This window comes from Falco peregrinus, chromosome 5 (genome assembly GCF_023634155.1).
Source record: "Falco peregrinus isolate bFalPer1 chromosome 5, bFalPer1.pri, whole genome shotgun sequence".
NCBI lineage: Eukaryota > Metazoa > Chordata > Aves > Falconiformes > Falconidae > Falco > Falco peregrinus.
The window spans coordinates 108,881,002-108,894,418 of record NC_073725.1 but is presented as its reverse complement, the minus strand read 5'-3'; the positions used below and the strand labels follow the sequence as shown (position 1 = coordinate 108,894,418).

Sequence of the window (13,417 nt, the reverse complement as noted above, 5' to 3'; positions counted from 1 at the left end):
GGAGGTAGTGTGTATGGAACAAAGCGCTACAGCTGCTGAGTACATGAGTGGATATCATGGTCTCATATCAATGAGCATGGAGCCTACTCCACTCCCCCAAAACAAAACAAAAACAACTTCGTGATTGTGTCCTCTTTCTAAGTCAAAGCTCAGAAATCTTGTAAAGGTGGTTTTAGGCTGCAGATCTTGTACTTGTTAATGTACTGTTTGGGTAAATGAAGAAAACCTACCTTTTCTCACATGACAACCTGTACTGAATTTAGCTGCTTCTCTAAGGGTGGAATTTCTTGTTGTTTGCTTTTTATTTTTAATGTAACTTTGATGCCAAACTGGAAGAAAAGAACTCATCAGAAGGGCTATATTTGTCTAAAAGTGTTACTGACACGGAAACAAAAAGAAAACCAGAAAGCATGAGAGGGAGTGCAGTGTGTCTGTGGGGGTTGTGTGTGTGTATTGCTGGAATATTTAATATTTTTTTCTTCAATCTTCAGGAATATTTTAAATTGTGTCCTGAAAACTTCAGAGATGAGGATGTCTATGTCTGTGAGTCACGTTACTCTGCAAAGACAAAATCTTTTAAAAAGATTAAACTGTGGACTATGCCTGTAAGCTCTGTAAGATTTGTCCCACGAGATGTCCCCCTGCCTGTGGTTCGTGTTGCTTCTGTGTTTGCTAATACAGACAAAGTAGATGAGGAGAAACATGCTGAAACATTGGAAGACAGTAAGGTGGGAGAAAGTATCCTTCATCTTGAAAAGGTATGTAAGATAACAAGTGGAACATCAGTTATGTTTGACAGATAAAGAGTGGCAAAACATGAGTCCTCATGACCTCAGTTTCACTGCATACAGACACAATAAAATACATAAAAATATGTTTCTGTTACATATTATGTTACACACATTTGTAAATAAATGCAAACAATATAAATAGACTAAACAGAAAATAAACTGTGTACATACTTGCTAGGTTCTAGAAATGTTTTCTTGTGATCATGTGAAGGGGTTGTTTGGGGTTTTTTAACACTTCAGAAAAGAAAATTACACTTTTAATGTAAAGCCTGTCTGAAGCCTAAAGAATCAGTAGAACTAAAAGCCTAATTTTAGTCCATGGCAATGCTGAAGTGCTTTGTTAGTTAGTATTTCAGTAAAATAGTCAGTAGCTAGGCAGCAGTAAGCAATACATAATTTCTGTTGCTTGTGACCTGTTTATGGTTTATAACTGGTTTATTGTCAAAATGCTTAAGAATATTTCTGTCCGACGTGCTGAGTAAAAATGGCTTATATTGTTGTGTATAGTCATAAAAGAAATAAATTAATTTATTCAATTAAATTAATCTAAAATCGAGCCATAAACAAATAAACTTAAGTCATAAAATAAATCCACTTTATATCTATTTTTCAAACAGAACCTCAGAACAGAATACCCAGCACACTCATTGTCAGCTTTAACCAGACGCTTAGTATATATTGTTGTGTTTAGTCACATCATGGCAAAAGAAGGAATTCTTTCTACCAAGAGAATGAAAAGTTGTAGGGTCTTTTCCTTCCACACCATGGGGAAATAGCCTGTGTTCTCACTGGCTTTCTGAAATCCTAGGCTAAAAGGCTAAATTGAGGCACAATGTGACTTTTGACTAAAAAGTAAGAAATTAAGTGGGGCTAATGGTATGATTTTGCAAGCAATACATGGAGCATTCATATTATTGTATATGAGAGTTAAGTCATTATAGTTCCATATATGTTAACTTGGCCATATACTCAATTCTTGTCTCTTAAGCATGTTATGGTGCTTTAAAACAAACCATCAAAATAAGCTGACAAGGTTTGGCATGGCCAGTTAACTTCGAAGCAGCAGAACAAAGGACCTGTAAATTACTGTTCTGGCAAAATTGCAGCTTTATGAAATAGGAATGCTTGTGACATACAAGGAAGGTATCTTTGGGTTTGCTATTTCATCTTTAAATTTCAAGGCTTCTCACTTTTGCACGTACAGAACTGTCTAGTGTTTACCTATTACTGGTAATGTGAAGATAGAGCAAAGGTTTTTTTTTTACTTGCGCCTGGCATCTTTTTATTTGTGTGTTTGATTTTCCTTCTTCCACAAGTTTCTAAATGCATATTCTTCTGCAGGACAAAGAAGATGTTCCAGTAGAAATGTCCAATGGAGAACCTGGTTGCCATTACTTTGAACAGCTCTGCTACAATGATATGTGGCTTAAGGTTGGGGACTGTGTCTTCATAAAATCACATGGGTTAGTGCGACCTCGAGTAGGACGGTAGGTGCAACTTCTTTATTTGCAGTTTGTGTCTATAAAAAGAAATTGGACAAAAGATGGGTTTGTTGCAAAAAGTATAAAAGAGGATGGGAAAAAAATATCTTCTGAATGAAGTTAAACGTTACAAATCTTAACAGATTGAGGTCGAAGTTTAGCCACTAATAAAAAGGTGATACAGTGGTACAATTGGAATAGGCTGTTCTTTGTACTCATTTTGTGCTGACAGTCTTCCTGAACAACCTAGTGTGTTCAGCTGTCTGATTTGCAAGGGATGGCCTTTCATTTATGTCAGTCGTTTGGTTTTCTTTCCAGAATTGAAAAGATGTGGGTGCGAGATGGAGCTGCATATTTCTTTGGTCCAATCTTTATACATCCTGAAGAAACTGAACATGAACCAACTAAAATGTTCTACAAGAAGGAAGTATTTTTGAGTAACTTGGAGGAGACCTGTCCGATGACTTGCATTTTGGGTAGTTATTAACAACTTTAAATCCAATGGACACTCTTTTCCTACACATTCTGAAGTGATTTATAGCTATGTGTAGGCTTGATTCCAAGTTTTATTTTTTTTCATATTGAGTGGGGGAGGAGAGGTTAATCAGTCCATTTCTAATATGCATTCCTGTCTTTGGGACCTGTAGTGAGAATTTTCACTGTAAGAAAGCTTTCTTATAGTAAGAGGATTACATGTGTGATATCAAAGTGAACGTTGTCTACAGCCAGAGAACAGAAAACTCTGTTGTTCTCAGTTATTAATGTAATTATTCCAGTATGTGTTACCTGGAAGTTATTCCAGAAGGAGGTTGAAATTTGGTTTGTTGCTTAAGATGATGACTATGTACTTAATTTTGTAGTTATGGTACTGTACGGAATATAGCTGACTAGTGATCACGGGGTTTTGTTATCTTGCAGGTTTTCGTGTTCTTTACAAAAATCCAAAAGCTACATTAAGTTTGTGTAGGTTTCCTCCTGAGTGATGTTATTGAATAGGGATATTGATTGCTGTATTTTCCATAGTTGCACCAAATACTGGGAAACTTCTGACTTACGTGAGGCAAAAACTTGAGTTTCCACACTTTTTGTGAAATGTCTGGAAGCGTGGCTGCCTTCTTACCCAGCTCTTTCATTTCTGCAGGAAAGTGTGTAGTTCTGTCGTTCAAAGACTTCCTCTCCTGCAGACCAACAGAAATCTCTGAAAACGATGTTTTTCTTTGTGAGAGCCGCTACAATGAAAGCGACAAACAAATGAAGAAATTTAAAGGGCTGAAGAGGTTTTCACTCTCTGCAAAAGTTGTAGATGACGAAATATACTATTTTAGGTAAAAATGTCATGGGAATGAGGGTGTCACCTGAGCACACTGTCTGTATTGTGGTGGACTGACCGACTGGCTGCTGAGCCCCCACCCAGCCATTTGCTTACTCCCCTCAGTGGGATGGGGGAGAGAAGGGCAAAAGGAGGAGAAAATCCTGGGTCAAGAGAAAGATGTTTTAATAAGTGAAGCAAAGCTGCACATGCAAAAAAAGCAACATAAGGAATTAGTTCACCACTTTCCATCAGCAGGCAGATGTTTAGCCATTTCCGGGGAAGCAGGACCTTGACATGTGGAATGCTTACTTGGAAAGACAAACACCGTAACCCTGAATGTCCCCCCCCTTCCTCCTCCTTTCCCCCAGCTTTTATTGCTGAGCATGACGTCATACGGTATGGAATATCCCTGGTCAGTTTGGCTGAACTGTCCTGGTTGTCTCCTCTCCCAGTTTATTGCCCATGCCCAGCCTGCTTGCTGCGGGGGCAGAGTGGCAAAAAGAAAAGGCCCTGACAATGTGCTAACACAGTTCAACATTGATGTGTTACTAACACTGTTGTGGTCACAGATCCAAAACACAACACCGTACGGGCTGCTATGCAGAAAATTAACTCCATCCCAGCCAGACCCTGTACATATATAAAAGTCATAGTTGTAGGAGAAGATCAATTTTGACTAATCACACTTCTGGGAAGGAGACCAGGTAACATCAGTCTTTTCATGGTCTTAATACCAGTGGATATTTTCGTTTTCTTCTGACTTTAGGAAAAGTTGTTATGTTATCAGACTGGTAAATTCTCTTGGATATCATTAAAATAACTTAAGTCCCCATTATGGGTTACAAATAGCTTTCCAGTTGTTGAACACTGATATTAATAAAAGAACTAAGTTCTAACTTAATAAAATCTAAGGAAGATGTGGTGTTAACTGCCTTCTGTTGCAGAAATGAAAGTATTCGTTGCATTGAAATCCCCTTCTAACTGATGAAAAATACGAATTTTTTTAAAAAATTCCTTCTAGCAAGTGACTGAAATGAAATACTGGCCATAGACACTGAGTGATTTCTGCTCCTTGTTCTGGAAGGAAGCACAGGCACATCCTGAGTCACCATTGTTTCCATATTGATCAATAATAAAGGAAAAAAACTGGGTTTATCTTCAAAAACCTGTGCTGTCTCCTGTAAAGTGTGAGTGTATTCTCATCTGCTTTTTGTCTTCCTCCACCTTTCAGAAAACCCATAGTTCCTCAGAAGGAACCATCTCCACTACTGGAAAAGAAGATTCAGCAGCTAGAAGCAAAATTTGCTGAGTTGGAAGGAGGAGATGAGGACATGGAAGAGATGGGAGAAGAGGAAGGTGATATGACGGAAACACCTTCTATGCCTCAGCTTCAGACTCCGTTAGCTAGTGAATTGGATATAATGCCTTATACTCCACCACAGGTAAGGACCTTCCTTGAGAAACCTTTAAACCTTTATATTCCGCATTCTTTCCCCAACCCAAATAAACAAACAGTAACATTTTATCATATACACAGAACAGATTTATACTTCAGTTTGAGTTCATGGAATTACACAGAGCAGTTTTGGCATATCCAATATGATATCAAGGTGATAATATTAAAGTTCATTAAAATATTTTTAAAACAAATCATTCAGTTGAGGAAAATCTAGGGTACGTTTTTGTGTCGTATGTTAGTGTTATTTCAGATTAGTAGGTTTTCTATGACACTTGTTCAGAAATACCAGTTCTGTACGTTAAATATAATGTTGGAATGTAAGGGTTTAGTTGTAATTTTCAATTTAACTAATGCCCATTTGTAAGATCTTCCTTAAATTTTGAAAAAAATCTAGCATTTGGGGGTTACAGGTTTGCTACATTTTTAGAAAATGCTGTGCATCATCCTCAAAGGAGAAAAAAATACCACTTTTTTAGTATTGAGTTACCATTCTTACTTGGAAATAAGAACTTGTTAAAAAAGAACTGGATGTCCTAGAAGCTTTAGTATTAATTTTCTGATAAATAAATATGAAGTGAAAGAAGAATTGTGTGGTTATATGCTGCTTCAATGCAGCATGAATTATTGCTGCTGTTCAAATGGGGGGACTTTAGATCCCCTTCCCTCTCATGCTGTGTTACTTACACAAGCTCTGGTATTTATGTAACTGAGTATTGAAGCAGGGTGAGGAACTGCTTCATCTGGAAATTGACCAAATAAAAAAAGTTTGTTTGCCACTAATTTTTGAACCCTTTATCAGTCTATCTCATTACCACATCCAAGGTAATGCCAGCATTAAAGAGGCGGTGGGAATGACCTGCTGGGACCAGGAGGGAGTTTCAGACACTTTTGTAACCAGCTATATGGATTTCTGCTGCATTACATTCAACCTCATTGGTAGTTGGAAGAAAGAATGTGACCCCTGGATAGAAATAACTGTCTTTGGATGTCACGAAAGAGAGATGAAATTGAAAGCTTGGTTTGATTCCGACTTTTTGTCATGTGGGCAGACCATGAAATGCATTTTCCTGTGCAAGGTTGCATTGCTGCTCTCGTTTTAACATGCTGAATTTTTGTAAGTATTGTGAAAACTCTTGCAGAGTATTACAAATAGAAAGCATGTTACATGTATTAGCCAACTAATATAACCATTTAGGAAGGGGAGGGTAACTTTTTATAAATCAAAAGATCATCATTGTTAAGCATGGCAGCTGCTGAAAGCAGTTTAAATAGGGATTATTAGATGTTAAAGATGTTCACAAACTGCCTGCTGCAGCATTCACTGTCTTTTGATCTCCTTTGCTTTCCGCCTTTCTACATAGCTGTGTTTTGCTCAGGTTCCCTTAAGAAGTTTTATTTAAATACTGATATATAATATCTCTTTGAAGCCAGGTTGATAGCTGCCCTGGCAGATTCCTCACACAGGTGATTTGGAAAGAAGAGGCAAATTGTGTCTGAGAGCTGGCATTCAGAGCACAATTTAACTCTAGTGGAGAGATAACATACAGCACAGACATAAATATTCGTCTTCGGATAATCTGTTCTATTTATATCCCAAGTGAAAAGTGTCTTTTTAAACAGAGCTCCTAGATAAAAGGCATGTGTTTGCTTCATCTTCTCTTAAACGTATAGAATTTTATTTAAGAACTGTTAAACCCCAGAACTTTTAAACTTTTTTTTTCTCCTGATAAAGAAACTCTTACTACATCTAAGGATAAAAGGACTCAAGACAAATTAATATGTGATATTGTGGGGCCTGACAAATACATGGATGATGCTCTCCTGCTGCACTTTGCTGTGAATTGAGTCGAACCTACAAAAGAAAAAGATGTGCAACTTCCTTTTTTTGATTAAGCAATATGGCTGAGAAAAGGCATAAAGGGGGGGCCTGGTTTATTTCTTCTCTAAACACATCTAAAACGGAATATGCAGTATCTAACTCAAATGGAAAAGATTCTGTTCATTTAGAAGTGGTTATATATATAAAAGACCAGAGAATACAAGAACGGAATTCAGAATTCTTACAGTTTCTCAAAGTCCTATTTGCCCTTCCAAACTGATGGGTAGGCTTTTACATTAGATTACTGTTACTGAAAATGTTGCAAGCACTATAAAGGCAAAACCAGCTGATAAACTTGTAGCTAAGTGCAGATGTGTAAGAGGCCGAATACATAATTACTTTTCCTGTTTCTGACTTGAGAAATCTCCATCTGCCAATGTGGGCTTGCCTGAGAAGCCAGGATGAGTTGTACGTGCCCTGTGTGTCATCCCAGAACCTGCATGGAGTTCTCTTCACTTCCTCCATCTTAGAGACAAACCTAGAAGACTTTCTTCCCAAAAGACAAGTATTGTCTTTGGGTTCATATTGAAAACATTAAGGGTGGGTTGCCATTTGGAAATTAATCCAGTGAAGTTTGGAGTAACATACAAGTATACCTCAGTTTATCCAGTGCCTGGCTTAAATTGACGAGAAAGATATATTTTTTTTTTTTGGTAAGCATCTTACTACCACTGGAGCTTTGTTTTTAGCTGAGAGAAGAGCGCTGAACTTCAGGGTCAAAGTGATAATTAGAAGAAGTTAGTAACGTGACCAGAATGTCAAGATAGCAAGAAAACAGTTGCATGTATTTTTCTTTCCTTTTTTTCCTCAACAGGTATTTGGAATCAATTACAGTTTTCAAGATGTTATAAATTTGTGTTTGGCATATGAGAAGGGCGTTTTGAGGGTTTTGGTATATAGGTGGAAGGTGCCTTCAAATACAGGTGGAAGGAGCCTTCAAAAAGGGAGTTCCAGCTGTAGGATCTAAGTGATTGTAATTGTGGTATCTAATAGGTTAGATAAATAAATAAATAAAAAGACAAATGCAGTGGTATCTAATAGGTTGAAGTTTTTGATGACTTAAGACATCAAGGAGCTCTCAACAGGAGCGTCCACAGTGGGAAAAGCAAAGGAACAGAATTTTTGTTACCTATCAACATAAGAATTGTGATGTGAACCCGCTCTGTAGGTAAATGGTGATTAGCAAAACAGAGCTTTGGGTTTTTCATGGAGAAATGGCAGCTTGTGTAATCAAGGTGAACACTAGAGAGAAGGGAAGGTCTGGCAGGCAAAACCGAGAGTGTTTAGGGATGTGAAGAGGAAGATGGAGCCAGGGAGGGTGGGGGTTGCAAAGGCCGAGGAGGAAATAGGGAAGCGTTTCCCTGAAATGTGCAATAGTGAAAAAAATGTTTTACTCAACTTGTGTTGACAATATTTCTGAATAGCACAATGGATGAAATCTGTAACATAACACAATTATTTTTTTTCTGTTTTGGCCTTCCAAGTAGTCACTTATTTGCTACTCAGCCTTTCTTAATCCTCTTGTTCCGCTTGGAATGGTTTTAGTTGATAGTGGGCATTCTATGTTGTCTTACTGAGAATTTTTTGAAGCCTCAGTTATAAAGGTGGCATTACATGTGGGTGGGTTGAAAAGCATCAAAACATTGTGATTTTCCCCCCGCCCCGTGTACTTCTCATAAGTGTTTGCGCGTGCTCTTGTCATGCATCAGTAGATGCAGTCTGCCTTTAGGAGCTGTAAGGTTGGATGGTCCTTGTGGGACTAGGTTCAAGAAAAATACAGGAATGTTGTAAAATACTGTTTCTTACAGCTTTGAATTTTGTATGTCAAGAAGCTTCTCTTTTGTACACTTGTGGTCATAACTGCTTTTTCTCACAGTCCACTCCCAAGTCTGTTAAGGGCAGCACCAAGAAGGAGGGATCAAAAAGGAAGATCAACATGAGTGGGTACATCTTATTTAGCAGCGAGATGAGAGCTGTGATTAAAGCTCAGCACCCAGACTACTCCTTTGGAGAGCTCAGCAGGCTTGTAGGAACTGAATGGAGAAACTTGGAAGCAACAAAGAAAGCAGAATATGAAGGTAAATAAAAACTAAGATGCTAAACTTTTTTGCTTTTTTTTCTTTCTCAACACATTCATTACTGTTACTCAGATGACAGGTTTAATAAAAGAAGATATTTATGTTTGTATTCTGGACGTACCTTAAAGAGAAGTTCATATTGAGAGATGACTGAAGAGGAGCAAAGAGCATGTTTAAGTTATGTAGTACACAACTGATAATTTAAATGTCTTTGCCGCGAATAACCAAATTAACAAAGATCAAGAAAAATGGGGACAAATTAGAAGTAAAGGGCCATGAAGCCCCTGGGCTGGAAGTCAGTTGGAAAAATTGGTTTATGAAAGTTTCCTTAAACGAGGACTGGGGGGAATTTTGGACAAGAAGCTCTTCAGAGCTGTAGCAGCAGGTAAGAAGGCTTACAGCGCAGCGGGAAAAAGTTCTTTTGATTAGCAGTACATAGAGTCCTAAAAAGCTTTGATAGAATGAAATCAAGGATACAGAATCTGTTACGATACTGTAAATATGACCTGTTCTTCAGTGTCAATATTAATTAGCTGTTGTAACTGATTTTGTTGAGACATTTCATATCCTGAAGTAAGCCTAGGAATATTTCACAGTCATGAGACCCCCTTCCCCCCTTCCCCCTTCCCCCTTCCCCCTTCCCCCTTCCCCCTTCCCCCTTCCCCCTTCCCCCTTCCCCCTTCCCCCTTCCCCCTTCCCCCTTCCCCCCTTCCCCCTTCCCCCTTCCCCCTTCCCCCTTCCCCCTTCCCCCTTCCCCCTTCCCCCTTCCCCCTTCCCCCTTCCCCCCTGATGTTGGTCATTGTGTTTCAACTTGATTTGATTAAATTAAAACACAATTGATCCTTAACAGCAGGCGCTTACCCAACCCAAATACACTGGCTTAACATCCATAGTTAGTACTAGTTAATAATGTATCAATGCTTCCCATATTAAACCCATTTTTTTTAAGCAATTGTTGCAATTTTATTGGAAGGCAGTGCTACTTTGGATAGGAGAATTTCAACACCCTGGAAAGTTATTGCCCAATTAAGTTATACCTTTGCTTTTTCTAAAAATGAGATTCGATAGGTTTTCTGCATACTCATAACTTAAAGGCTGCTTTGATCTTCAAACTAGAGAATTGCATGCTGTCACTTTCCACTCTCAGCCGCCTCAATCCTTTCTGAATTTGCAGTAGTACCTCTTTGCAGTTCTGGAGGGTAATATAGCACCACTTGGCTATGTGCAAGTTTCCTTTGCAAGTGCTGTGAAGAGGAATGGTAATGTTCTTTCTTTGTGAAATTACTATGGCCTTACTTTTTTCCTGTTGTAGTTCCCTTTAACACCCTTCTAGGTGAACATGGTATCTTTTTATTGACAGACCCCTCCTTACAGCCTAGTTCTTAAGCAGTAGGATGGCTAGCACGTCAACGCTTCCTAGCTTAGAGCAGCTTGATGTCTTGCACTTCTGCAGGAAGACACAGCTGTAATGTAGCGGTAGCGACAGTGTCTGTCCGCTGTGTTAATGATTGCCTCTGCACTTCCATTTTAATCCTGTTTCTCAAATTTTCCAAAGCTTTTGCGTTTTGGGTTGCAGTTTCTTTGGCTTGGTGTCTGCCCAGAACTAGACTTACTTTTATTTGATTTTGAGGGATTGGGATGGGGTTACAAAGCGTCCAAACTGTGTTTGCTTAGCATGTGTGAAAGGAAAGAAGCTCCTGTCCTTCCACTGTGGCAAGTCAGAATTCATGTGCTCTCTAGTGTGGACGTGCAGCAGGAAGCAGGGAACAGGCACGGTTTGACACCCCAGTGAAAAAGTGCCTTCCCACATTCTTGTGAAAACGAGTTTGCATTTTAGATCCGTTTTGACCCACTGAAAATTTCATTTGGTGTATGTGCAGGATAATAGTTGTTTCTTCAGCAATAGCTGGGCAAAGAACAGGCTGCGTTGTGCGTGGCTAACTGCACTGTGAAAACTCCTCAAAATAAAATAAAAATAATGCATGGGATTGGAGTAAAGGCCTGTTTTAAGGAAAAGCTCTGTTCCAAGCAGAATGTCTCTTTCGTCTCTCTTGAGATGTATTGGAAATGTTGTTTGAATGATCTCAAGTCTTGGCCTAAACGATTTGGGTTTAGTATTGAGTATTATGTGAATGCTCAAGGCTTAACTTTTAGATACCTGCTACAGTTCCCTTTGGCAGTGGTGTTTCATCTGTTAGTTCCGTGGCAGTTCACGGCATGGGCAGAGGCTAGGTAAAACTCAAGTGCTGTCCTACATCAGGTCCTTCTTCAAAGCTCAGCACTCTGAAGTCTGATAAAGCTGGATGCTGAACAGTAATTTCTCATTCATCAGAGTGTCTCCAGAACTTTTGCTTTTGTCTGACGATTTTTTTATAGCTGGCCGGAAGCAGGTGAGAGTCAGAACAGCTGCTTCATCTTGTCCCCAGATGCTTGCTCTGCTCTTAAAGAGGAAAATTATCATTTTTCTACTTCAGGATCTACCTTTAAGTGTCTTGTGTATTTTGTGCTCGATCACATGTAAGTTACCTGTAGTACATTTAGGAGTTTCTGTGCGTCGTCATCTCTTTCCAAAATGACAGAAGTGAAAAGAAGGAAGGAAATGCCTTTAGAAATGAAACTGGTCTTTCAGTGTATGGAAGTAGTGCTAGAAGCTGCACAAACAGGTTCTACAGGTGACAAATGTGTGATAGACATTTGAAGTCATACACTAGAGAAAACGAGTAACATTGGCAGGATGCATAACTTAATCTCCTTGATGAACTTCTTCTTAGCCTTTGTTTGACAGAGGACCTTGATTGCTGTTTTGGTGGCAGTTTTCATCTTTCACCAACTGCAAGAGAACTTCTAGCCCTGCATTCACTGTTATTAAAATTGCTGGAGATGTATGCTGCATTCATTTATTCTTTGTCGTTCCTCATTGCGTCAGTCAGATACAATGTTCAGAGTAAACAAATCAGCAACTTGCATGCCCCCAACACACCTTGAGTAGGCATTCAGTATATCTCCTTGTTTTGTTTGCTTGGGTTTTGGTTTGTTTTTTTTCTTCTTCCCATGACCCTTTGCCCTTCCCTTAATATAAAATTGTCCTCTGGTCAGATTCCCCTGCAGTAGATCTTTTGTTCTTGCAGTCACAGTGAGAAACTTGATTGAGATAATGACCAGATTCATCGTACAAAGGACACACATGACCTCCAGTGAGCAGCACAATGTGAGTTAGACATCTTCAGAAAAAAAAAAAAAAAAAAAAAAAAGAAAAGAAAAAAGAAAAAAAATAACTCAAAGGGGGCCAAATGGGGAAAATGACAGAAAGAGGCAGAGAAAAATCTTTTTGGTTCATCAAACTGCTGCTTGTTATGTTCCAAACACTAAGGACCTCTCTACACTAGGGAAACTTTGCAAATGCTTCCCAACTTTGCCACCACTTTTCAGCTGCATCAGTAGTAAAAATACCCGAGGAGCCCAAGAAGGAACGGGCCACCGGCTGGCACTGCTATCTGCTATTTGCGTCTTACTTTAGGGCACGTCTGGTAGACATGGTGCTTAGAATTCCCGCAGCAGCTGGTAGCGGATCTGCGTGATTGCTGCCGGCCTTGGCTGCAACTGGTTTAGCTGAGCCAGTGGTGTCAACAGAGGGAACGTTTTGCCATGTTTTCCTAGTGCGGACTGAGCCTAATGCTGGACTGCTGCTTCATGTTGGTAACACTGGTGTTATTATCAAATTTGTTCTTTGACTTTTAAAATTTTTATTTTATTATTTATTTTTATTTTTATTTTTATTTTTATTTTTTTTTAGAAAGAGATAAAACTTTGTGGAATATTTTTCATGAAAGGTTCTCTAAAAGTCTTAGCTGCAGCCACATGAAATCAAATCATATACTGTATAAAAAGATTCATCTGTTCTACTTTATATTTGACTAAACTATGCCAGTGTTTGACTAGTCCTTTTTAATGAACAGATAATATTTTGAAATTCTGGGTTACAAAACAGAACTGAAAATCTAAAATACTTTTACAGAGCGGGCAGCTAAAGTTGCTGAGCAGCAGGAGAGAGAGCGAGCAGCACAGCAGCAGAATTCCTCCCCCCGGGCAGGCACTCCTGTCGGGGCTCTTATGGGGGTGGTGCCGCCACCAACACCAATGGGAATGCTCAATCAGCAGTTGACACCCGTTGCAGGTAAAACGTAGGAGCTATGACCATTTTTTCCTCATCCACTATATCAACCCCCTTCATAACTCTGAACACTCTCTTGGGTCACTTTGTTCTTACGGAAGAAAAAGCTCAGCCTCTTCAGTCTTTCTTCATTATATACATAACGCCAGCGGTAGCCTGGTAGTCCCATGTTACTTGCTCCAGTAGTGAGTAGCCTGTTGAAAATGCAGGGAAGAAGGGTCCTCCTTGTGCGGTAGTCCTGTTCTG

General features: G+C 39.1%; 1 protein-coding gene across 10 annotated transcripts in view; it reads left to right on the top strand.

Moving 5' to 3' along the window:
- Positions 1-13,417, top strand: part of PBRM1 (polybromo 1) — a 68,948-nt gene that overhangs the window by 44,218 nt on the left and 11,313 nt on the right. For 7 of the 10 annotated variants that reach the window (XM_055805841.1, XM_055805840.1, XM_055805845.1 and 4 more), the window contains 7 exons: positions 492-758; positions 2,133-2,278; positions 2,591-2,748; positions 3,414-3,597; positions 4,816-5,026; positions 8,799-9,000; positions 13,016-13,174. In XM_055805841.1, the coding sequence (XP_055661816.1) occupies positions 492-758; positions 2,133-2,278; positions 2,591-2,748; positions 3,414-3,597; positions 4,816-5,026; positions 8,799-9,000; positions 13,016-13,174 (1,327 nt within the window). Of the gene's footprint in view, positions 1-491; positions 759-2,132; positions 2,279-2,590; positions 2,749-3,413; positions 3,598-4,815; positions 5,027-5,842; positions 6,158-8,798; positions 9,001-13,015; positions 13,175-13,417 lie in introns of those variants that run through there. The other 3 variants (XM_055805847.1, XM_055805846.1, XM_055805848.1) reach the window with 2 other exon arrangements.